The sequence below is a fragment of the Panthera tigris genome, chromosome C2 (genome assembly GCF_018350195.1).
Source record: "Panthera tigris isolate Pti1 chromosome C2, P.tigris_Pti1_mat1.1, whole genome shotgun sequence".
NCBI lineage: Eukaryota > Metazoa > Chordata > Mammalia > Carnivora > Felidae > Panthera > Panthera tigris.
Window position 1 is genome coordinate 126,562,979 of NC_056668.1, and position 26,383 is coordinate 126,589,361.

The 26,383-nt window shown below is 48.4% G+C and overlaps 1 protein-coding gene across 3 annotated transcripts in view; it reads right to left on the minus strand.

The window, feature by feature from the left end:
- Positions 1-7,924: 7,924 nt before the first annotated feature.
- The window catches only part of EPHB1 (EPH receptor B1), a 322,262-nt gene continuing 303,803 nt past the window's right edge, over positions 7,925-26,383 (minus strand). For all 3 annotated transcript variants that reach the window (XM_042999022.1, XM_042999024.1, XM_042999023.1), the window contains exons 13-16: positions 21,932-22,081; positions 15,079-15,272; positions 13,056-13,211; positions 7,925-9,359 (exon numbers count right to left, since the gene is read on the minus strand). In XM_042999022.1, coding sequence (XP_042854956.1) covers positions 9,251-9,359; positions 13,056-13,211; positions 15,079-15,272; positions 21,932-22,081 — 609 coding nt within the window. In that variant the 3' untranslated portion in view covers positions 7,925-9,250. The remainder of the gene's footprint in view (positions 9,360-13,055; positions 13,212-15,078; positions 15,273-21,931; positions 22,082-26,383) is intronic.

Below are 26,383 nucleotides of genomic sequence, written 5' to 3' on the forward strand. Positions count from 1 at the left end.
TAATAAATAAATAAATAAATTCTAAATGTAGAACACTCCCAGCTCTCACTCCTAGACAAAAACCTGGTATGGGAGCCGTAACCACCTGTTTCTGAAAATCTCTTCACTATGGTCAGGGATCCCTGAGATGTCTGTGATCAAACCAAGGAAGCCCACAGGCCTTCAGAACCAGGCACCTGTATGCTCTGCATCCTGGGTCCAGACCTTTCCTAAATGTATGCTGGAGGGAGCAGGGCTCTGCTGTCATCAAGCCTATTGCTTCAACAAGGGGCCAGGGGTGGGGTGGGGTGGGGGGACTCAGAGTTAACATGGAACCACAGCAACCCAGCAAAAGGTGGGCTACCTGCTCAGATTTGGAAGTAGTGTGTTTTGTTTATACAGCTTAGATGTGGGACACTTTCTGAAGTCTTTAGTTCCTGCTGTGGGCAGTTACAGTCCTCAGCTCACATATAGCTGCTGCCCACCTGCTCTTTCAGCACATGCCACCTGCACAGGTAAAGATTGATGTGCACACTCAGGACTGTGTCCTGCAGCAGTGAAGTTCCTCCAAGAACACCCCCATCTCCACCCAGTTTCGTTGGGTCTGTCAGTGCTGGGGAGGCAGCAGCTGAGGAGGCTGGTGACCTGCCCAAGCGTACACCAAGCTTGAGTGGAAAAGCTGAGGCTCCTCCCTGACCTATCTGACCTATCTTCCTGGCTGAGTAGTCTCACACGTGTTGGGTGAATGAATGCATGGAGTTCTGCTTTGCTGTTACCAGTCTATTCTCCCCATCCCACTACTGTAGTTCCTGGGAGTCTGGGATCCTGACCCTGGGCTCTGCCCTATGGTTAAGACCTAACCTTAAAGCACAGATACCCCAATCCCACCGCCTGCCTCGTTGGCCCTGCGGTCAGGCCCTTCCACTTATTAGGATGTCCATGAACTTGCTCTTGTTCCATTGCTGACCCCTGCATTCCACGGTGACTGCCTGTGGCCCCTCACTACCATCCTTGCCCAGCCTCTCCCCCTGGGCACATCTTCCATTCTTTATGACTGAGGTTCTCTTAGGTTCTCTGTTGAGGTTCTCTAAAGAGTTTCTCTCTTTCTGAGGTTCTCTATTGCCAGAGCTCATCTATTTCTTGACCCCAACTCTCCCAGAATTCTTCCTTCTGGGTGGTCTCCCTGGGCCTAGCCATGCCTTACCTGCCACAAACATTTATTATATGTGGGCCCTGTGCTGGGTGCTGGAGATACACAGATGAATATGGTCCGAGGAGCTCACAGACTAGAAAGTTGAATATGATGGAAGGACAGTTGTTGAGGAGATAGAGGTGGAGGGGCCTGACTCTGCAGATGCAGCCACCCTCACTAGACTGATGACACCTGAGCTGGGGCCTGATGGAATTGCAGGCTAGGAGGTGGGGCGTCCCCGGCATAGGGATAGCCATGAATACAGAAACACAGGTGGAAAGGGTCTGGACAGGTGGCAGGTGTTGGCTGGTGGGCAGTTTGGCTAGAGAGGTGGGCCTCCCTTCCATGATCAGGACTTTGGACTTTGTCCCTTTGGTGGGGAGTAACCACAGAGGCATTCTGAGTGAAAAGGGGGTCTGTGATGCTTCCTATTCATTTCTCAGAGGTCCCCAAGTCTGTCTTCCATCCTCTTCATCAGAAACAGACATGACTGCCAATGTGCTATGTTGTGATGGCAAGGCCCATGGATCCAATCGTGGTTCTTCCACTGTCTGCACAAGAGGCTGTGGGAACTAAGTGATGAGACTGTGAGGAGGCTGGACACTGAGCTGGAGTTCTTCCAGGAGCTCATGCCATCCATCCTCCATTCGTTTATCCTCCAAACCCAACTGGATTGGCTGTGCCTTCTAAGCTGCTCCTTCTTCTGGCTGTGCCCCCTGTCTTCTCTGGCCCACTCAATGACCCTCCTCTCTCTCTCTCTCCATGGATTCTGTTTCAGTAGCTTTCAGACAGGTTCAAGTCTTTCCCACTAAAAAACAACAAAATAACAACCACCAAAAGGAGGAAGAAATCCAGCTACTTCCTTATTTTCTTCTCCCCTTTGATGTCAATCTTCTTGAAAGGTTCTGATGTCCTCTCTTTCCTCAATCTACCCTGTGTCTTCTGCTGAAACTGCCCCACCAAGGACACCCATGACCTCCTGTGGCTAAACCCATGGGCAATTTGCAACCCCTATTAGCCTTCCTTGGAAGCTCTGGGCCTTGGGGCTGCTGTTTCCCTGTAAAAGGTTTTTCTTTGGCTTCACGGACACTGCACACTCCCGGATTTTCCTCATTTTCTGCAGTGGCTCTATCCTGATTCCCTCTGTGAGCCTCCCTTTGCCTGGATATCTTTTAAATCTGGCTGTTTTTCAGAGTTCCATGGGGGCCGACTTCTCTCCTCACTTTTACATTCTCGTGCAGTAAAACCTTCCACCCCCATGGAGTTAATGGCCATCTGGATGAAGGATGACTCCCAAATCTGTATCATCAGCCCAGCTTGCTCTGCTGAATTATAGACCCCTATATCAAATGGCCCATGGGCAATTCAAATTCATATTGTCTCCCCCACCTCAATTTCTTCCTCCTTTATATCCCTTATCTCACTGAATGGTATACAAAGCCACTCAGTTGCCCAAACCAGAAACTTGGAATGTGATCCTTGACTCTGCCCTCCCTCTGTCCTGACAGCCAATCCACCTCCAGCTTCTGCTGATCCTACCTCTTTGATATTTCTTGAGTCAGTCCATTCCCACTGCTACTTCACATCTTCACCCAGGCCACCATCATCCTTTGCCTACATTACCACACCAGCTTCCTAACTAGTGTCCCAGTAGTGAGTCTAGTACCCCCCACTCAATTTTCCATTTTGTGGCCAGACTGATTTATGTAAAATATACTTCCCTTGCTTCAACCCACTTTCCATCAGCTGTGTTCAGAATAATATTCAGATTCCTGAATGCCATATAAGATCCTTCATGACCCAGTCCTGCCTACCCCTCCAAGCACCCACATCTAGCACTCTATTCTACAGCCTTGTTGAACAGCCTGTCATCCCACAAATATGCCACCTCCTCTATGGCTTTGGAACATTTACCCATGCTGTTCCCTCCACCTACAAAACTGTTCCACCCCTAACATATCCTTTCCCCAATTTGATAAGTGTGTTTATTCCTTAGGTTCCAGTTTAACAGATCCCCCTCAAGGATGCCTTCTTTGACACTCCCTTAGGACAATGGCAGTGACCTTCTCTATGCTCCTGTATCCCTATTTCCCTGTTGAAGTTCTATACAAAGCTGAATTCTTCTATAAAGATTGGAACTTGTCATGTATTCTGTGTCAGAAAGCCATTTCCAGAGGTACAGTAGTTCCTAATGTACATGCAAATACAAATTTTAAAGAGCAGAGAAGAAAACTAAAGAGGAGATAATCTCTATATTTTAGAAGAATAAAATAGTATGGGCTTGGTATCTCAGTATCTTGGAAGTGGCTTATCTGTCCATAATACGGTTTTGTTTTCTTAATTCAGCATTTCCCCCCTCTGGTGAGTGAGTAGTTATAGGAATCTTAGAGTACGGGTGAATTTAGAGAGGTAAAACAACTCTTGGAAGAAAATCTCAGTGTACAGGGAGGGCTAAAAGACACAAGTTTTCCCTGATGAGGGAAGTCCCACCATCCTTTCTGCCCAGCTGGATGTCAACCTGGCAGTACAGGAGCCTTGGTTCTAATATCAGAAGGATGGCTGCTCACTGCCCTTCAATGACCTTCTTATTTGCCTCCATCATACCAAAGATGGTGCCGTGTTCATTGCTATGTCTCAGGTGGGGACTTTGCACAGTGACTGACACTCGGTGGCATGCTGCCTTCCCCGGCTGGTCCTCTGGGGAAGATTGTGACATCGTGTGAAAGATGCAGACAGGGTTGAAAAGGAGTGTGTTAAACTTCACAAAACTAAAATTAGAATAGCTTACAGTTGATAGCAGTTAAGAGTAAGTGAGAAAAGATTCCAACTAAATACCTAGGGATTAGTTTCTTTAAAAGCATGCTGTTTAAGGTCATGGACTTCTGTAGGTAAAAGAATGGTATGTAAGACTTTCTCAACTCAGATTTATTTAAATCACCAAATATGTATTGAGCATCTTCCATGTGTTAGGCTGTGTGTTGGGTGCTAGGTATGAAGGTGACTAAGACATGACCTGCGTCTACTCTCACTCTGGGGATCACCAGAAGTTTCTGGTTGAGAACAAACACTGTGTGCCAAGTCATGACTCCCAGCAACAAAGGAACCCATCAAGGGCCTTAAAAAACAGGGTCAGCTCAGGAGGGATGCAGGGGTGGGGCTAAAAGAGCAGAGGGCTCTCCTTTCCTGCCAGGTGTGCAATGGAGGTCCATCCACCACTGCCCAAGGCTGTCCATCCCACCTACCCTTAAATGGGATGTGCAGAACACTTAAACCCCCACCTGCCCACCACCAGGGCTGGCACTCTTTTGAGAGGGACCAAGAGTTTGTTCTCAGGCCCCTGTGGACCTGTTCTTTGGAAATTGCTGGTCTCAAGAGACTCCCTAGTGGTGAACATAGTCACCATTTGACTTCAATCAACTTGAATGAGTTTTCAGTGTGATCCAGCCACGCCCTCCCCCTTTTGACAACCTTTCTGTAGTTTCAGTGATTTCCCTCTACCACCACCAACCACTAGCCCCACTGATATCTTAGATGATGCAAGACCTCTGGCTACGTTTGAAAATGACCCTGTAACTTCTATAGGAACTGCAAGGTGTCTCTATGAAAGCAAAGCTCGCTCTGACATGGGTCTTAAGTGTCCTTTGAGCCTTCTTGGTGGCAGAGAATCCTGGATGATACCTGTTTGCTGCTACTACTCCATCATGGCTGTGCTTCTCCCTTGCATCACTTGCCCTTACTCAGTGGGGGGTCAAAGCCATTATTATTTCTGAAATGATAATGAGGTTCCCAGGCTAGCTCACCACGACCTTCTTAGAACAAAACCTGTACTAGAATCTTGTACTTTTAACTGACACGTTGTAGATTCTCACCCTTCTGCTGGATGTCTCACTCCTCCTGCCCACAATATTCCTGGAGTTCTATTCCTCAATCCTCACTGGTTTCTGTTCTTTTCACAAATGCATGCGAAGAGTAACTTCTGTCCTTACTTGGTTTCGATTATCCTAGGGGACTCCACTGATCCAGCTCTACACATAACTTTGCAAGGGTCAGGGGCATAAGAGGGAGGTGGTGGGTAGGAGCAGGTGTGTGATTTTAGTAGTATAGATACCTGTTTGACATCTATGAGCTCCAGTGATCTTCAGATGATACAATAAACACCTGCTCTGTAGATGTATCTACTTGGTATCCTTCATTACCATCTTCCTTTATGGGGGGGGGGGCAGGGAGAAAGCACAGAGAGGTGGGTCATAGTCTTTAAGGCTTTTCCACAAATCACTTCCATTCCCATAACCCCTGAGCCAGGGGTACTAATTAAACATTGCCCACTTGTCCCCTGTGAAGTCCTCACACACATGAGCCTTGGTGGCTGCAGGTGTGGCTGGCAGAGAATGCCCATTTGTAAGTCATATCTTGGGCTGCATAGCATGGCCGTAGGTTCCATGTCTTTAGGCTGACTTAGAAGGCCACAGACTTCTGTCCACTGTGCAAAACATGTTTTTAAGAAAGAATCTGGGGGCTCCCGGGTGGCGCAGTTGGTTGAGCATTTGACTCTTGATTTTGGCTCAGGCCGTGATCTCGTGGTTATGGGATTGAGCCCCACGTTGGGCTCACCACTGGGTGTGGAGCCTGCTTGGGATTCTCTCTCTCCCTCTCTCTCTCTGCACATCCCCTACCTCACTCATTCACATGCCCTTTTGCTCTCTCTCTCTCAAAAAAAAAAAAAAAATGTAAAAAAAAGAAAGAAGCTGAATTGGAATTTATCCTCTGCCAGGTGATAGAGTAACTTGTCTAACTGAAATTCAGAGGCCTGGGGTCTTGATCCAGTGAGCATTCTCCCCAGGGAGCTCTCTTTTGAGGGTGTGAGTAAAGTGTCTTGGCACCAAACTGTCAATGGGCACAGATACCCCTGTGCAAGAGACCAGCCTCTCCCATCGCTTCCTGCCCAAGAGGGTGAGGGTTCATTCCTCTCTTTGCCGGTGGCAGAAAAACTTTAATAACTATCACTCCTGGAGTCAAGAACTTTACATCTGTTACTAACTCCAGGAAGGCAGGTTACTGTAGCGCAGTGCTCCCAAAGTGTGGTCCCTGGACCAGCAGCATCAGCACCACACGGCCACTTCTTGGACTCCACCCCAGATCTACTGAGTCAGCAAACTTGTTGGTCGGGTCCAGTGATCTGTGTTTCAACATACCCTCCAAGTGATGATACTAATGCATGCTCAAGTGTGAGACCCCCTGGGAAAGTGGTAGGAGCATGGAATCAGGTTGCTGAGGCAAAATCCTGACTCTACCACTGTGTGATGTAGGGAAGGTCTTGTCTCTGTTTCATCTGAAAACTGAGGGTGATGAAGTATCTGCTACTGCTTTATAAGATGCTTGTGAAGAAGAGAGTTAATAGATGCAAAGTACTTAGACTGTGCTTGGCATAGAGAACCTGCTCAGGAGCTTTAGGCCTCATCAAAGGTGGTTACGACTATCTGACTCTACATAAGAGGCTCAGAGAGGTCGGTGACTGGCCCCGTGCTACAGAGGGAAGGCCTGGTCTCAATCACTAGAGATATACCGCATTTCAGGGTGTGGGGTGGGGAAGCCTGGCATGCTGAACTGTGCTGAGCATCTGCAGGGTCGGGGGGCATGTCCAGAGCTTGGCCATGCCCCTCCCACTGATAACTATGCCTCCAGGTGCCCTGGCCTTGGCTCTGCTGACCCCTTGTGCTTTCCCATGTGCCCTTGGGTTCTCTCTCACACACACTCTCTGTCTCCTTTGTGGGATCTTATGGTGAAACCAAACCAAAGGGTGTGACCTGACTTTCACCTTGACCTTGCTTTGTGGACAGCCAGAAGGTGGGCTGGCACTGGTGGAAGCACAGTGAAGACTTCAGGTTAAGAATGCTGCCTGAGAAATTTGGTGACAAATTAAAATTCATTCCTATGGAAAATTGAGAGTAGATTAGTCGAATTGCCTAGGCTTGTAAGACACTTCATGGATTCAGGTCTTTGGGGTAATTAGCAAATTGTGCATGGAATTGCTACGCTATTAATAAGGGGAAGTTTTCTCTTCTACCCGCTACATGTTGGGTTGGGGCTCTTTGTAACCATATGCAAATCTTCTGAGATACTTCTGTCCATCTCCCTTTGTCCCCCAGGGGTTACACACAAGGGTGATGCTTTCAGATCGGGCTCCCCTGCATCAGAGCTGTACCCGTAGGCCCATGAGCCTCTTTGAAGGAGCTTCAGAAGGTAAGACCTCCCCAAGTACAAAGTTACCGAGGACTAGGGGGAAAAGGCTCATCTCACTTTCAATTTACATTAAATAAGCCACATGGGAACTATGGCTCCTTTACTGGCTCACACCCTCCCCTCCAACTGCTTGTTCACAGACACACCACAAGCAGTCTAAAATAGTCTTTAGCGCCTTTTACAAAACTGGCCTGGATATGAACATCACAAATGCAATGTGCAAACTGAAATCAGGGCTGATGGTGTATTATCGGTGATTGTTTATATTTATCTGCCAGTGACTTCTTCAGAGCCTCATATTTATTCAGTTCTTCCTTTGGGTCACATCAGTGAGAATGATTCTTATATATAGTGCTTCTTGGGAGGCACAGGATCCGGGATGTATTCCTTCCCTCTCATATGAGGCGGAAGAAGGACAGTCATTAAGGATTTTCCTGTAACTTGGGGACAGACCCACTGGGGTCTGAGAACACACACGCTGACACCATTCTATGTAAACCCAGACATGCTTCTTCTCATTTTAATTAGACAGATAAAATTAGCAAGGAGATTAAGATAAAAGGAGAAATTAAAAATATTTAAATGTTAGGTGGAATTTACAAAAGTGAATTGAACAATGAGGTACAAGAAGGAATGCGGAGAAACACAGACACATTTGAAACATTCCTCGGATGCCACACGGCTTAAGCCAGTCCACAAATAAGGTAAGAAGAATTCTCCCTTGCCATCTCTTGAATTACAGATTCTAGGGATGTGGAAGAACATTCTCCAGAAACACTTTCCTTCTCCTTCTCTTCAGATGTTACCAAGAATAATCAGTCAGTATCATTCTAGAATGGCCCACACTGCATCCAATTCAAACCACTCACCTGTTTCCTGTCTGAATTTGCAAGCTCCTGAGAGTTTTTTCCCCTTTAATTTTATTTTTCTCCCTGCTCTCTCTCCCCATTGGGCCAATAGGCCAACTGGGCCAACCAGAACACCAAACCAACAACACGCTCCAGCCCCTTTGAATTTTCTAGGGGCAAAGATCTCCCGGTTCTTCTTTCTTGTTTGCATCTGTTACGAACAAGCACAGTCATTTTTATAACACAGACATACATATGTGTGCTCCTGCACACGGAAACAGGTTTTTCTTTTTTTTTTTTTTTTCCAATTTGTGGTTTCTTTTTCCTTTTTGCAGAAAATGCAAACAAAAGAAAAACAAGGTTTTCAATTGAAGGTACATCTCTTCTTCAATATGAAGACATTAATTGAATTGGTTGGATCCCCCATGCAGTGGTCAGCAAAGTCCTTTGGCAACTGACAGAACGACATCTGGAGACTCAGGAGCTGGGGTTTGTTTGAAGAAACTTCCCTACACGAGTCATGAGCAAAGGGAAATGGATGTGGGAGAAGGGAGAGGGCTCGTGGGGAGGAGTACAAAAGGAGAAAAGAAAAGAATGTCATTGGTGAGGAAGAAAATGGAAAACTGCCTCTGTTTCTTCCCTCTACCTCCTTCCCTTTCTTCCTGTGGATCGGTGACTCCAGCCCCGAGTGGGAGCGGAGTTTACTCTTGGTTGCCCCGATGCATACTGTTTTGTCTTCACTTCTGTCGAACATCACCCTTTCATATTTTTATTATTATGTTTTGGTTTCCCATGGCATCTTATACATGCTTCTGTCACTAAGAAATGAAGATTGCCTATTAAGAACAGGTCCAGTCTCTTCTTCACTGATGTAATGCATTTCTTAGCTAAGAAGCCACTCTTTCCAGAACATTCCACAGTGGTCAACCTCTGGTTCCCTCTTGAGCATGGTCCTTTTCCTTCCTCTCCTCCCCCCAGAAAATGAGAGTTCTCATGCCATTGCCGTTGGTGACTGACTCATCTGGACCCTCATAGAATGAATGCTGTTCAGGATCTTCTTCTGATGACCTGCCAAGGTGACCCCTATTCTCAGGAGGTCTCTAGGAGGGGAAAAAAGTCACAAAAAAGGGCACGTTAGTGTTACGGCAGCTTTTCAAGGATCACAACTCATCACAGAAGGCAAGCTCTTGAATTAGGTGGGTAGGCAAATAAAAGTGTTTAAAATCCAACACTCAGATTACCCAAGTCTTTGGCAAATGCCTACATAGGTATTTTCTTGCTCAATCTCATTTGCTTCATGCAGTGGCCCTCGTCTCCAATGGCCCCCTCCCAACTTAGACAATCCTGGAAGTGTCGTGCCCTGTTCCTCACATATGGGTGTTGGCTGGAGCAGCCCCTTCATTGTTTCCATGACCCTAGGCAGACTGGAACTTTCGCGCGCGTGTGTGTGTTTTAACACTCCACGCACACACGATATGGGGCTTCAGTTATGCTGCGGAGCTTTCTGCCTAAATTAGTGATCACCCACTGAGATTGAAAAGATGTGGGGTTTGCTGGGTTTTCTGATGTTTTTCCCCTGAGTTTCCATTTTCTGCCTCTGTTTGAATTTTAATGTCATGAATTTTTAAGAAGGGTGATCTCAAAATAACTTTCAAATATCTGCCCAAGCAGGAATCGAAGTAATATGTTTAGGATAGGGGTTTGGATTGTACTCATCTTTAAGCTGTGAGTCTTAATTTTGGGGAGACCCATGCATCTTTCCCTAGTTAATAATAATAATAATGTTATAGCATTGCTCAAGTATTTCTCATGTGCGATATACTATCTCATGTATAGCTAAGGAAGCAGTTCATGAAAATTGACAAACCACTCAAGGTCAGTAATAATAATTTAACAGCAATTGTTTCTTGCGTGCATTCTGTAGGCAGGCAATAGGCCAAGTGCTTTGTATACATTATTCCATTAACCTTTCACCACAAACCAATGAGATGGGTACTCTTATTTTTTGCTCATTTATGGACAAGTAGGGCTCAGAGAAGTTAAGTAACATGCTCAAGATCACACAGCAGGTAACTAACTGGTGGTGCAACTGGGGTTCAAATTCAAGACTACTTGGTTTTCAGCCACCCTGTAGGGCTGCTCTCAGAACTGTTCTAAGGTCCTGACTATATTCCCCCAAAGGCCCCTGCCCCTGGCATAGCAGATCACTTTGTGCACCAGACCCACGAGGCTGCACCAGGCTCCTGTGCTCTCCTCAACACCCCCTTACAACTGGCGGTCAACCCCCTCAGAGTTGCAGCTGGCTCAGATTGTCAAATTGTCCATGTCTTTTCAGCAAACACTTCTGAGAGGCACGCTTGAATTCTGAATTCACAAATTGTCCTGCAATCTATTTTATTTAGTAGCTTATGTTCTTTTTCCATCTTTTATCTCTGAAGAAACAAACTAAATTGCTCCAATAGTGTGTGGGCATTTTTTTACTTTGAACTAAATCCCTTAATTTTTCCTTTTCCAGACTGAGGAAATTGCTCCATTGGATTCCTCCAGTTGTGGGGGGTTAGGGGGTGATGCCTCCATACTCAGCCACATCACAGTGAGGAAGCAGGCGCAGCCCCACCAGCATGAGCACCCGTTGCCGCCCCTGAACCCGGGCTCTCCGGTCATCTAGGGCATCCATGCCAGCTCTGCAAGATGGAGAAGCTGCTTTTCCACTGGTAAGTGCTGCTTTTGTTGGTGATGGTGGTGCCTGACAATAATTCATAGTGGCAGGGACTGCCTTTATATGGCATCAAGGGAAAATGAGCTCACATTTAAAAAATGAATTCTGTTGTTTAGTGGGTGCTAGGCTAGATGCACATTCAAGCCATCTCCCTAGGGAAAGAGGAGCTTCCATCATTTCTGGCAAGAATCAACCTCAAAGAGGTAGAGTGGGGGCGCCTAGGTGGCTTAGTTGGTTGAGCAGTTGAGCGTCCACTCTTGGTTTCAGCTCAGGTCATGATCTCACGGTTTTCATGAGTTTGAGCCTGTGTCAGGCTCTGCACTGACAGCACGGAGCCTGCTTGGGATTCTCCCTCTCTCTCTGCCCCTCCCCAGCTCAAAATAAATACATTAAAAAAAAAAAAAAGAGGTAGAGTGGGACTCCAGGAAGACTGACTGCAAAGCAGGAGTCTGGGACAGAAGCTGTTCCTCTGAGGTTCAACTGCTGGGGCTGGATGGGACCCAGCCTCTCCCTTGGGACTCAGCAACTGGCCCACCTCGAGAGGGAATCCTGGCACCTAGCACTGTGCCTGACATGTATCAGGCGATCAGTAAGTGTTTGTCAATTGCCTGGAGGACCGACCAGTCCTCTACCTTGGGAAATGTGTATCACAAGCCACCAACCCCCATGTTGTCTATAAACGTTGTGGCCCAGGCAGCTGGTGAAGTCTCCTCTGGGGGGATGTGTCTTTTCAAAATTTGACCCGTGCCAACTTTTTCCCAGCCTTGGCTGCATGTTAGAATCATCTGGGGAGTTTTAAACACCCTGATGCCCAGGTCTCAGTTCATACCACCTAAACCAAAGATCTAGGCATGGAAATCGGCCACCAATATGTTTAAGAAAACATTTTTTAATGTTTATTTTTGAGAGAGAGACACACACAGAATCTGAAGCAGGTTCCAGGCTCCCAGCTGTCAGCACAGAGCCTGATGCGGGGCTCAAACCCACAAACTGTGGGATCATGACCTCAGCCAAAGTTAGACACTTAACTGACTGAGCCACCCAGGTGCCCCAGGCAACAATATTTTTTTAAAGATTCCCAGGTGAGTCCAGTGTGCCACCATGTATGGGGATCGCTGTACCCCTGGGGTGGACTGGTAGAAGGAGATGGAATTAGCCATCAGGAAAGCAGCCCCCAGGCCCTGCTTTGCCACTCGTGAGCACTGAGTGTTCAGGCACTAATTCACCTACTTTCTGAATCTGCTGAATGGAATGAGTACAAGTAGATGAGTATCTCCCAAACTACAGTTCCACGAAACCCTGCCCCTCAAAAATATGGTTCCACAGTATTTAATAATTTTAAATGGGTTTCTTTATTTCAGGATTTCTCATGGCCTTTAGAATGCTAATATGTGTAGTGAATCTCCAAAAGGGTGATAAAGTATGCAGTATATCCCAAATTTATTTGACCATGGGACCTTTTTTCCAAGGAGAACCTATTAACATTTCCCAGAACTGGTGCTGCTCAGAACATTCTTGGGGAAATGACGGACTAATGGATCTTTAAGACCCTTTCTGGCTCTCATCTTATTTGAATAATTTTAGTTTTCGCATTCCTCCATACTCCTGTGGGAATTGCAGACTGGTAAATAATTTGTGGGAGATGGAAATGTATGCTTATTCACACGCGCTATCTAAGTACGAATATGAGCTCCCCACACATCTGAGATTGTTGCTGAATCAGTGTAGTGCCTCTTCCTGCTATGTTGTTGAAAGTGCTGGCTGGCTGTGTTCTTTCCATCTGGATGCTCTTTTTGATGGGTTAAGTTTGAAAACAAACGGAGGAGAGAGTCTTGATGATTAGGCAAATGACATATGCCTATGACTTTGAAGAACTCTCATTTGGGGCCAGACTGGACCTCAGCCTCCCCACCCCACCCCTCCATCTTTCCAGGGCGCTTCGCCACCAGATCTGATTCTATACAGAAGTGGAACTCTGGGGGTGAGGCAGAAATCAAGACTTGTACCATGATCAATAGCAGGGAAGGAGCCTTGATCCCCACCCACGGGGTACAGAGAGGAGATTCTCATCACTTACTCTGATGTCATCTGGGTGACCAGCTGGAGGGAGGTGAAGCCGGCAGTGAGGAAGCTGTCCCTGTACTGGACCATTTTGATGGCACTGAGCCAGTCATCCACGGTGGTAAAGGCCGTGAAGTCTGGAATGGAGCGGTCTAGCAGGGGCTGGGAAGGCCTGAGAGAAAGAGAGAGAGAGAAGCAGGTAACCCCACAGCTGTAGAGGTGCGTGGATAGAGCCACACTCTGGGCAGATAGCAGACTTCATGTAGGATGAGAATTCTTTCCTGACAGGATGAAGATTACAGGGGAGCCCTGTGCTGACCCTTCTTGCCTTACAGAATCCTGAGTGGGCATGACTTCTGGAGGCGAGATGGCTGGTACCCCTGCCTACGGGCCCTGTCTCGCATCAGTCAGCTCAGACAGCTAGACTGACACAGCATGAAGTCTGGAGGGAAGAGAAGGCCCATAACTCCTTTGTAAACTGGAACCTAGGCGCTTTACCATCCAAAGTTTCACCATTAAAAATATATAAAGTTCACTACAACCTTCCCAAATCTATTGGTACCATTTTTTTTTCCTGATTCTATCCTCAGCTAATTGGAACAGAGCAGCTCTCCGCTGATCTTCTCTGGGACATTCTCAAAGCAGACACTTCACTATCCAATCCACAAAGCAGGGTGCCACCTTAATATATCCTTCAACTCCCAACACCCATGCCCAATCCTTCACCAAGAATTAAAGATTTGACCTCCAAAATATCTCATACTCATCCACCTCTTTCTGCATCATTACCCTGACTTAAGACCCTATCTTCTCTGCCATTATTCCTGCAATATTCTCCTGTTGGTCTTCACGCATGTTCCTTCCCCTCAACATAAGGTCCACACTGTGGCCTGGTGCTCTTTGAAAACTGCAGGTGTGATCATGTCCATAACCTTCATCCTGACCCTGATTTGTGTCAAATCCTTCAATCTGTGCTCGCTACTCTGAAAATCAAGCCCAGAATTCTTAGCAGGGCCCACATGTTCTGAGCGTCTGGCCCTCGCTCACCTTGCCAGCCTCAGCCCTGACCCAGTCCCCTCACAGACTGGACTCAGAACACACTGGCCCTGTCCTTCCTACCCTCGAGCCTCTGTTCACGTTGTTCCTTGGTCTGGAACACTTGTCCCTTGACTCCCATCTTCCTTTCATTCAATTCATGCATTTTCTCCCTTCAGTGCTCAACTGGAATAACACTTATCAGAGATGCCTCCCTGACACCAGGTATCGTATGTATCCATGCTCTCCAACACCATGCATCTCCCTGCCACAGTGGCTATCAAGGTCTCAATTTTGCATTTCTTTGGGTGATCATCTGGTCTTGCCCCTCCTAAATGATTCAAAGTTCCATGAGGACACGAATCATGTCTATCTTATTCATTCTATACTGCCAGCAAGGGGCACAGTGCTTAGCACATACATGCCCAATAAACTTTGGTTGAAAGATTAAGAAATCAGTTAACACTGCAATGTAGAAGAATAATATACAGCTGACAGCTACTGACAGGAGATGAAAGTTGTTCTGTGCATTTGCTCATAACAAATCCGATGGCTTTTTATTTCTGTGTCCCATAGCAATCAGGGCCTTTAGCGGCTAATAGGTTGGCCAAGGTTCCAAGTCTGCAGCTCTACCGGCGTGGTTAACAAAAAGTGTGCCTTCTGGAAACAGGATCTCCCAGAAGTGGGGCCTCATACCACTCCTATCAGACACATTCAGTTATTACAGAGCCCAGTGCCCAGCCCATCTGAAGCCAGCAGACAGTGGAGACCCAGACAGGTATCTTGATATCTGTCTATAGCCCATGCTGTAGGCAGGGAATATTTTAGAAAGATGGAAAGGAAAAAGGAAACAGGAAGTCTTGGAATCTCTTCCATTAGTGGATAAGGTTAGCCACCTCACCCTTGCTCTCAATAGATCAAAAGGCTAGCAGCCTTGCTATTGGGCCTGCCCCTAGTTATGAGACCACCCACACCTACGAACCACCCTATTCCACGAGACTCACACGGCGGTGATGGTTGCCACAGTCTTGAGACTTGCCGGGTTCCGGATCATCTTGTCCAGGGTGTTGACAATCTCCGCAAAGCGGGGCCGGCTGTTACGGTCCTTCTGCCAACAGTCCAGCATGAGCTGGTGTAGAGCAGCTGGACAGTCCATGGGTGGGGGCAGCCGGTAGTCCTGCTCAATGGCATTGATGACCTGTAGTGACACACATGGGAACGGGTATGATTGGGTGATGAGACACCAGCCAGTCATTCACAAAGTAGCTCCCAAGGATGGAGCATCCCTCATTCTGTGCTCATATACCTCTCTCCATAATGGATTTGACGTGTACTTGGCTTTCCCCCCTAGACTGTCCCTAGTACCCACAGTGAGGCCTGGCACACACTAGATCTCTGTAAATGCTTACTGAAGAATGAGCTGGTGAATAGCTTGAGCTTCTCCTCTCTTTAAGAGGACATCAGGCCCAATTCTGCAGCTGGCAGTGATGATGAGATGGCACAAGGGAAACCTAGTGGACATTTGTTCTTTATAAAGGACCCCCATCAGGAAGCCTGGGTGGCTCAGCCGGTTGAGATTCCGACTTCAACTCAGGTCATGATCTTGCAGTTTGTGAGTTCAAGCCCCTGTCGGGCTCTGTGCTGATGGCTGGGAGCCTGGAGCCTGCTAGGGATTCTGTGTCTCCCTTTCTCTCTGCCCCTCCCCCACTTGTGCTCGGTCCCTCAAAAATAAATAAACGTTAAAAAAATTTAAAAAAAAATAAAGGACCACCACCAAAGCCTGTGGTGGCCTCATCCTTACACTGCTAAGAGAAGAGAAAGGAGGGAAGGAATCAGCCTTTAACAGAGAGCCTACTCCATGCTAGGGCCACTCTCGATGCTTCCTGTGCATTGTTTGCCTTGACCTTCATGATGCAGCAACATGAACTGGCTTGAAGAGAATTTGACTACACAAATCAGTTAAGTGCAATGACAACGGTCAAAAACAAGGTGAACTAAAGTGAATATAGCCAATGAGGTTTTGGTAATTTTTGCAGGCTCCAGGGGATAATTTTGTCAAGATCTTAGAATCTTTACATAGTTTGGTCTGCTTTTCATATGGTTGCAAGAGCTTATTTCACACTTTATATCTTAATTTCTAATTCATTTAAATAGATTATGACTGCTCTGTGCTTTTTGTAATAGCAAAAATAACTGTCAACGACCCAGTGCTAAACATGGGAATTTATTACGGTGCCCTCCTACCATGATGGAAGGCCTGGTGTACAATGAGCACCTTTAAGTGATGTAAAAATGTATCTATTGAAATGGAAATATACTCACACTGTAATCTTAGGGAAAAGAGCAGGCTGCGTAACTGCAGGTATAGTATAATCTTGCTTTTGTAAAAACAAAAATCAAAACAAAACAAAAAAACAGTAATTATACACATGCATAAAAAAGACCTCAGAAAAATAGATGGCATGGCATTAAATGGCGGTTGCCTCTGGGCAGGTAGACACATGAGTGCTTTTCATGCTCGTTTGTGTTCTTACTTTCTATAATAATTATACATTGATTTTATATTAAAATAAACAGTTCAAGCACCTTCAATAACAAAGGAAATAATTTGGAGTTCAGAGATTTTCAGGTGTTTTTACCTCTACTTTAAAAAATGTCAGATTCATTTCAACGGATTCTTTTTTTTTTTTTTTTAACTTTGTAGATCGGTCAGAAAGTATTTTCAATCAGTTTGTATTTTTACAAATTCTATGCCCAGGATATGGGACATAGAGTGGGGCATGAGATATGACCTGAAGTCATTAGAGATAATCAAGGTGTATTATTCCTTCTATTCTAGGTGGTGGAAAAACAAACAAGGATACAAACCACACTGGTATCAGTTTTATACACAAACTGGTGACTGGGAACGTGCACTTTTGAATAGTATGTTGCTTCACCGATAAATTTTTACCTCCGCCAAACTCCTGTCAATCAAATTACCTGCTTTCCTCTAAGGAGGGCATTACAGTCCATTTTCCCCATGAGGAAATAGAGGCACACACAGTGGAGTAACTTGCCTGAGGACCCACAGCTAGGAAATGGCAGGACTAAGAATAAATCATAGAGGTGTCTGATTTTTAAGTTTAGAACACTTTGAAGCCCACTTTCCCCACAGAGGCCTCTGTGGGGCTGCCATCGTAATCTCGACCTGAAGAGTAGTCCTTGGAGCTGTTTGATGTCTTCATGGCAGGAAACAGGTATGGAGCTAAACCAAGTAATCCATGAGGAGGAGTGGCCAGGCATCATTCGCATCAGCCTGGCTCATAAACTGGCACCCTTTCCAGCTCCTTCTAGGCAGCCAGACCCGGGGGCCCTGTCACAGAGCCCCCACTCACTGTGGAGATAAGTGGGATTATCCACTGAATGGCCCCTGAGCTCATTTTGGGTTCCTTAAGGTCAAGCTAGGCAGGGCCAGCAGGAAGGGCTAGTGTCCATATTCAACTTCTCATGGGGATCGGGGACACCAAAGTCTTCCAGTGCAGGGCAGCTCATGTTGCCCTAAACTGTTGGCATCTCTGCTCAAATTATGTGGTGCCAGAGCCCCAAGTAGTTAATTCTTCCCACTGACAAGTTTTCCTCTAGTCTTCCTGTAACAGGAAGGAGTACTGGAGTCAGGGGGCACATCTCCATGGTGTGACCAGCTGGCCCAACCACTCCTGGCAGAGCACCAAGAGACTGGGGGACCCATACATGGACTGAGTCTTCCGTCTGTGAGGTCTGGGCTAAATGCAACTTAGCTACGCTTCCCCTGTCTCCTCCGCATGCCACCTCACTGGAAATTTTGAAGACTATCCTGCCATTTGTTTTGTATTTCCCGTGCCTGTCTGGTAAGGTTTCTTTTTAAGAGGATATCAGAACCACTGATCCCTCCTCCCTGTGGGTCGGCCAGGAGTGCAGACCCCCCACATGGTGCTGGTGATGGTGTGGCATTGTAGCTAGGGGCAAAGACACTGGAGGCCTGGGTTCAAATCCTAGTTTCACTTCTTATTAGCTCCAGAACCTTGGGAGAGTCACTTGACTTCTGGACATTGCACAGATAGGGTTATTAAAAAGATTACACGGCACAGTGAGGTGATGTTGAGCACCATACACATGAAGGAATGGTAGAGGGAATATCTTCGTCAGATGGAGGCTGTCATTCCTGCCACATCTACTACGGTACTTGTCCCTGCAAAGGAGGTTACTGTTCTGCTGCTGGTCACTGCAGATCTAGGGCCACAGTGTTTTGAGAAGCACGAAGCACATAGTGGGGGGTTGATTAATGGCCAGATTCCTATTTCTCACCTTTCAGGATATAGGATAGCCATGCTCATGTTTACAAAATGGGACTTCGTGCCATTTGCTATCTCTTCTACATAATTTTGCTGTCATCACTCAAGCTGTTATTCTGGGAGCACTGATGCCTCTTGCACATTGGAAAAAAAAAAAAAAACAAACCTTTACCTTCCACCCCAAAGAAAAAATTACCTAAGTCATTAATTGATGTGTGGGTAGCATCTATCTACCCAAACCTTTCGTTGAAGTGCTATGCCTTTGGAGGGGTTTACTCTCTTTAAGAATCTGGGTGTTTTCCAAATTTCCTGAGTATAGAACTTGTAATCAAATTAAAACATCATTTCAAAAAAAATAACTGTGATCCTCTAATGGGGTTTTGGGATCATTTCTCTGTCACACCTGCCTTGCTAGCAGGTGTGGGAAACTGGGAGGAGACATGGAGAAGCCCCTTCCATTCGACCACCTGATGGCTGTAAACACCAGTGACCACGTTTGAATTGGGTGGAAAGATTTGGCCCAAGGTGGGGGTGTAAGGTATTCTTCTGAGCAGACTTGAAAACTGGGGTCAGACCTGGGCCCCCTTCCTTGGTCTGTAACAGGATGAGATAAACGGATGTTGAAAACACTGGCGATTAGAATGAGATCAGATGGCATTTCCAGAGAGAAGCAAGAGTGAGGGTGTGGTGGTGAAGAGAACCAGCCCGAGAAAGGCCACTGTCACCCAAGCAGAGCAGGCTGCCAGCTCACTTGGAGTGGTCTGCAGCAACTCTTCGGGCCTCTGACAGCCAGCATAAGCCTATGCTCTGGGCCCTCAAGAGCCGGGGCAGGGAGGGGAGAGGGGCTGCCTTTGTTTCCCCTGTACCTGGAGAAGGCACGTGCTGGGGGCTGGGGTTGGATGGGTTGGGTGGGGACGGGGCAGGCGGTCTGACTCATGTGCCTTGGGGAAGTGACTAGAACTTCCTGGAGGATGAGAGGGCCCCTAGCCTCCCTCAGACCGCATTTCCTATTAGTGAGCTGGGTGGTACCTGCTCCACCTTCCGCAGGGGAGAGTGAAGTGGAGAAGCTCGGAGCAGTGGAGGAACCAGGGCAGAGGGGGTTAAGTTGAGCTCTGATGTTTCAGTAAAACCACAGCTCCTCTCCACAGACACTGCCACTCTCATTATCTCTGTCAATCAGATCCAAGCAGCAGAACTTCCAAGTTCTCTCTCTGGCTGACAAACTCTCTGTACATGTTCAAAGACCTTCCTGGGCTCCGGAAGCCCAATTACCAGCACTCCGACTTGCCTCTGCAATTCCCTTTCTTAAGGCCTTTCAACTGTCATCTGTAGAACCCTTTACTGCCACCACCTCTGCGGTTTCTGATGAGTGTGGCTCTAGCCCGGCCACTTGCAGCCCCTCCTGGCTCCCTCTCAGGCCGGGCCGGTTCCGAGTGGGCCAAAGGCACCCCCCACCCCGCTTTCCACCCAGAGCACAAATGCACTTGGGACAATGCTTAGGGGCCTCATGTTGGAGAAATACAAAATTGGAATAAGCTGCTAATTTGCAGATGTTCCTCTTCCCTTTGAGACCCAGCTCAAGCATCAAATATCTGGGAAGCCTTTTTTTCCTCCCTGCCTCGCCTAAATGTTCCCACAGCCCCATGTAGTAGGTGCCGCTGGACTGGGAACAGCTGAGAACGGAACCGGCAAGCACAATGCTTAGCAGCAATGAGTGTTTGCTGAATGAATGATCTGGGAATTCTGGAAGTCTAGTATCAGAAATTCCATTTGTTTTCAGCAGAGGTGAATTCATTTGCTGAGAAGATCTTGAATGTCAAATCTTGCCTGTCAGTTTCATAATCCATTCTATGTGTGCTGAATTGTTCTTAATAGGATTAGAGTCTCAGAAAAGGGCCTCCCTGTTTCCTGGATCACATTTATGACTGCTCCAGCTGACGGCATGGATGCAGCCGGGTGCGGCTGATTTCATGAACACAGCCTCGGCATCAATTCTGACACTTACTGCTCTGACATGCTACGGGGCAGAGGCGAGGCGGGGATAATCATAGATGAGAGGGGGCCTACACGCCACATGTGGCCCTGGGACCTGGTTAACAATGCAGCTGTTTCACCTGCCCTGGGCTGACGCCACTGTGCCCATGGGATCAGGGCGCACATTCACAGCAGGAGCCCAGCTCCCAGATCACCACCTTTCTCAGTCGCCTGAGCACCTGCCATGGCTCTAAACCTCGGGCTGGAGAGAGGGCTCACTGAAGCCAGATTTCTCCAGTTAACAGGGCCCCAGAGCCACCAAGCATGGAGGTGCTTATGGTGCAGCTGATTGCCCAGTGGAGCAGATCTGGACTGGGGAGAGCCCTGCCTCATCCTGCTGCTAGGTTGGGAAAGATAATAACTGCCCCCCGGGGAGATGGGAAGAGTAAGAACAGAGGAATGCAGGTTTTGCAACCCTCTCAGCTCCAGGGGGAGGGTATGTATTGAAAATACAAAAGCGGAATGGTGGGGCGGGGGGGTGGGGGGGGGGGTGGCGGGGACAGCCCAGGATCAAAGGCAGTGTGCAAATTCAGATAGGACTTTCGATTGGGGCCTTAACAAAGCAAATCATCCTCAAAAGGCTTCCTCACCGCTTAATAGTTATGAAGCAAAGGGTCTCATCTGGAACACCTCTGCTTAAAGCATCTTAGACGCTGAAAGCCTGGAGGGGTGCTCATCACCTCCCCAGAGACAGGGTCCCACTCCTGCTGGCCATCTGAATCTGACCAACTTTGGGAAGCTTGCTCAGCTCCTCCTTCAGTGACAGGTGACAGGCCCCCAGAAGAGTAGACTCTCAGGAAAGAAGGGCCCTTTCCAGTTCCTCTCTTTAAAGTTGAGAGGTGTGAGCTACATAGAAACTGCCACTTGGGGCGCCTGGGTGGCTCAGTCGGCTAAGTGTCCGACTTCAGCTCAGGTCACGATCTCGCAGTTCGTGGGTTCAAGCCCCGCATCGGGCTCTGTACTGACAGCTCAGAGCCTGGAGCCTGTTTCAGATTCTGTGTCTCCCTCTCTCTGACCCTCCCCTGTTCATGCTCTGTCTCTCTGTCTCAAAAATAAATAAACGTTAAAAAAAATAAAAAAAAAAAAGAAACTGCCACTGGTTCAACACAGCACATCCGTCAGAGGCCCCGCCCACAGACTAGCACTGCTCTGCTTCTGTCGGAAGGACAACACAGGGGCTGCACGCTTTGAAGCAGGGCAGAATCTCCTACTTCATTTGGGCCTGCTGTGTTTCGTGGCCCACAGCCATTATGAACCAGCCCTGGAGCTCCCAGGTTGGCCCAGGTGCCTTTACAGGCTCTGGGGGTATCGGGATTGTCATATCTCCATGCTGGACTCTTTGATTAGTTCAAACACTGGTGCCAAGGGGGTGCCTGTATCTCCTGCCTGGACATCTCAAGTTCAGGTTGTGAGGCCCTGAGCTGAAACCAGAGAGGAGGGGCTGGCATGCCACTGGCTGTGGGAACCCTTCGATGGGGGTTTGTGGCGACCGGGTACCGCTGACACTCACATCTTGGTTGGACATATCCCAGTAGGGTCTCTCTCCAAATGACATGACTTCCCACATGACGATCCCGTAGCTCCAGACATCGCTGGCAGAAGTGAACTTGCGGTAGGCAATGGCCTCTGGAGCTGTCCATCTCACGGGGATCTTCCCTCCCTGGAAGAAGGAGAAGCCAGTCAGCCCAACTGTCAGGTTTCTAGTCGAAAGCAGGAGAAAATGAACTCAGCATGCACGTGCTTTCCATTCTCCCGCCCTCATGTCTGGTGAGTTAGAACATCCAGGATAGCCCGAGCCCCATGGGCAGGCCTCCATTATGCACCTGCAGACAGGGGCTCAAGGAGGATTTGTGTGACCTGTGCTGGTCTCACGCCATAAGTGGACACACCACCGTGAGGCCATGGCTGTACCGAAGCTTTGTTGGTCCCAACTCCCTGCACACTGATCTTAATGTCACTGTTGGGAGGTGGGCGGTAGAGGGGGTGTAAATGGTGTACATGCACCCCAACACCCAATTCCCTACTACAGGAGATTGGCTAAAGGAGCCAGGAGATGTCAGGTGCGGCTGTCTTTGTTCCACGGCTTTTGTAGCCTTCATAACATTGGGTCGGCAGAAGCAAAACAAACACAAAAGTGGGGGCCTCCTACTACAAGATCACTTTCCTTGTGTTTCACCTCTTGCAGGGGGTTGAGGGTGGGGGGAACAGTTTCCTCACCCTGCAGCTCGCAGACAGCCCCAGGCTGCACTGGGTCTAATGGGCTGGCGCTGAGGTCTCTGCAGGTGCCAGCTATTCCCCCCCTGCCTTTCAGTGGAGGTTGGCATTCCGAGGCTGGAGGTAGACACTTCTTGCTTTTAGGTCTGCTTCTCCTCCTTGCCCTCCAACCCCACACTGGATGCTTCCAACCTGCTCTCTGCTTGGCCCTCAGCTTGTCTGCCAGACGTTGGCCTGTTTTAAGGGATGACTATCCATCCATTCATTCATTTGCCCTGTCAACATTAGGCAGTGAGCGCTGCTTTGTGCCAGGCACTTTTTGAGGAGCTGGTGTCCCAGAGATGAGCCAGCCACGGTTCCCGCCCTCAAGCTGCACAGGGAGTGGGGAGGCAGATAAGACAACAGACACTTAAAATGGGGATACGGCCTCCCTAACCGTAGGGGATACAGACTCCCTGACACAGGTAGTGGGTGGGGAAGGAGCTCAGCAGCAGCCAGAAGGCCAGTGTCCTGTGGGGTTAAGGGCACCTAGAGCCTTTGGGTTTGGATACAAGTACTGCCCCTTCCAACCTGTGTGACCTAGGGCCAGTTACATAACCTCTCTGTACCACTCTTTCTCCTTGGCGCAGTGGGGGAAATGATCACACCTATACAGTTGGAACATGGGTTACTGCCCACACAGTGCTTGGGACAGGGCCTGGCATGCCACACATTTGGGATCTGTGGCTTCACCATCTGCTCAGTCCCAGAGGATGAGTAGAAGTTGATCAGGCAAAGAGACGGGAGGAGGAAAGTCCAGGCAGAGAGGAGCGTGCACGGGTGCCGGGGGGGTAAGAGCGAGGATGCAAGGGGGACCCCAGCATGGCTGCAGCTTGGCAGTCCCAAGGGTGAGTGTGGGAAAGGGGCGGAGGGCAGGGCACCAATGCCACTTCGCGCCCCAGGGTGAAGTGGGGGACACACGTCATCGCAGCCCTCCACAGCTCGCTCGTCAACCTCTAGAACAAATACGATCCTCATTTTCATTTCTTCCTGCCAACTAGCCGGCTTTCCCTCCCTGGCCTTTCTGTCTGGGCTCTGCCGGCACAATACAGGAGGCTCCCTCCCTCCCCTCTGCATCTGCCTCAAGCCTCTGCTGAAGGGGGCTATTTTTACACTGACCGCTCTCACGATCTGTTCCAATCACCAGAGATGCATGTTGGACTTTGGCAAAAATACCTTTAAAATGTATAAGTGGTTAATCTGAGTGCGAGTGACAGAAAAAGGAGCAAGCAGCAAAGCGTATTTATATCTGGTTTCCTGACCAGGGCCTGAGAGGAATAATGGCTGCCCGGCCAGGACCTCCCCAGATGCACATCCAGCTTCCTGCAAAGAAGACAGTCCTGATTTCCCCCGAGGACCACAGGCTTTTGTGGTGGGAGATGTCCTCAGCTCAAATGCCAGCAACATGACAAATGCCTGGAGGGCAGGCCTGGGCCTCTGCAGCAACAGGGTGCTTTGTTCTCACCATCCCCCAGAACATGAATGAGCTCATTGGTTTTATCTGTAAGGCACCCATGGCTGGGAAGACAGGTGGAACATTCAGCCAGTGAACCGGGAGTTAGCAAACACCTGGAAGGCCAGTGTCCACCATTGGGGTGGATGCTACGCCTGGAGAAGGCCTGGCAGCCCCGCGGAGGGGTTTCTGCTCCCTCAGAGGCAGAAACTGGGTGAAGTGAGGCAGGAGAGAGCAGGAGTTTAATTCAGGTGACTGTGTGTGTGTGTGTGTGTGTGTGTGTGTGTGTGTGTGTGTGTGTGTGTGTGCGCGTGCGCGCGCGCAAGAGAGAGAGAGAGAATGGGGCTCCGTAAGAACTTATCAATATGTGTGAGAGGAGAGTGGGAGACAGAAAGCTTGGCTGTGTAGGTCTGTGAGTGAGAGAATTAGGGCTTATCTTCTGTGTGTATGTTTGTGTCAGGGAGAGGGGGAGGGGACTCGAAAGTGTGGTTCTTCTGAATTTCAAAGAGGCTGATTGGGAGTCTGAAGGTGTCCTCTCTGCCAAGTCTGGAGCAGACCCCAGGGGCTGCCGGTGACAGCTGTTGAGTTGCTCCCTCCTGCATGTAAAGTGGTGGAGCCCGGCCTGCTGGCAAAGCGCCTCAGCCCTCCTGCCACCTTGTGCTGTTGGGCCTCACTGAACACAGAGTTTGGCCTGTCATGGCCACCTCCCCCCCACCCCCCCACCAATCCCAGCGGGAGCAGAGCCTTCCAGAAGAGCCTTCCAGGACCGACAGGTGACAGCTTGTCACACCAGCTCTCCCACTTAGCCAAGAGAGCAGGAGATGCCGACCTCTGAGGCGAACCAAAGGAGGGAAAGTCAGCGGGGCATAGGGATGGGTGCTTTCATTCCTGGGAATTTTAAACTATTCCTCCCAGCTTTTCAGACATCACTTCATGAGCCTTGCCTTCTGATGCTCAGAGATAATTATGGTGATGATTATTTAACTCGTCTTCAGTTATGTGAGAGGAAAGCTATTAACGTACAGCATAGTGACCAGCCCCATGGAGGGAGACCAGAAGAAAAGGCAGTGGAATGGTGTTACAGAAGGCAGGGTTTTTGCCAGTGAGGACGGTCCTCCTGCTGGAAGAGAAGTCTGGACCAGAAGGCCCAAGGCCATTGCATTCATATAATTGCAAAGTGCTCTCAGAGTCACTGGCTCTCTCCAATGCAGGCATGAGGAAGGACCACAGAGAAGGAGTGATTTGCTCTGTTGGATGGGAAGGCACATGAGGGAATAATTCTCAGGGGGAGGAGCAGATGAGGCTCACTGGAAAAGAATGTGCATTCACATGGGCAAAAAGAGGCCGACCTTGGGCTAATTAAGAGAGCATTGTCCCTCCACAGGGTTTCTCCAAGGTGCCTGATAACTGCTACCTCCAGGGACCGAGAGGCAGTCTGCATTCTGCAAGGACCCGGTTTCCCCAGAGCTGCCACAGGAGGTCACTGTTTGGGTGTGGGGGAGGGAGAAGGGAAGAGGAGGGAGGAGGTTCTCACCACCATCAGGGCCCTAGGCTCCCCACAGGACTTACACACTGTGTAAAGCTTTGCATTGAATGGTTGGGCTGCCAAGAAATTCTCCAAAAGTTTGAAATCCACTGCTTCAGAATAAACATGCCTTAACTCTGGTATAAGACAAACTATAATATGTGTGTGTGTGTGTGTGTGTGTGTGTGTGTGTGTGTGTGTGTGTTTGCGTGTATGTGACTTGATGAACTAAAAGATTATCTGACAGTGGATTAATTCTAATCTAGACATCTTCAGGGTCAACTGCCAGCAGGTGTGACCAACAGGAAGGTTTCAGTGTAGAGGTACTTTAAGTCCCTCAGCCTCGGCCACCCTGCAACAAGCATCTAGCCAGCACCCATGCTGCCCAGCATCCTGGTGGAGATGTGGCAGTCAGTGATGAGACTCAGCTCCACTCTCAAGGATCCATGGATAGCCACCATGCCTCCGAGCCAGTTCACTCTCTTGTCACAATAAGATTAAGTAGACACAGCTCATAGCTTTGGTTCTAAAACCCAGTCAATTGTAGAGTTTTACAGGCCAAAGTCTTAGCATAGTGCCAATTCCCCTTGCTGATTACTTATCCTAGTGATGCCCATAAAAGTAATACTTCTGTGGGCGAGGGGCACTGCTACAGTACTTTCCTCTGCCATCTTGTGTGAGATGAAGTCTCACTGGGGATATAGCAGGGTTCCAGACACTCATGAATACTG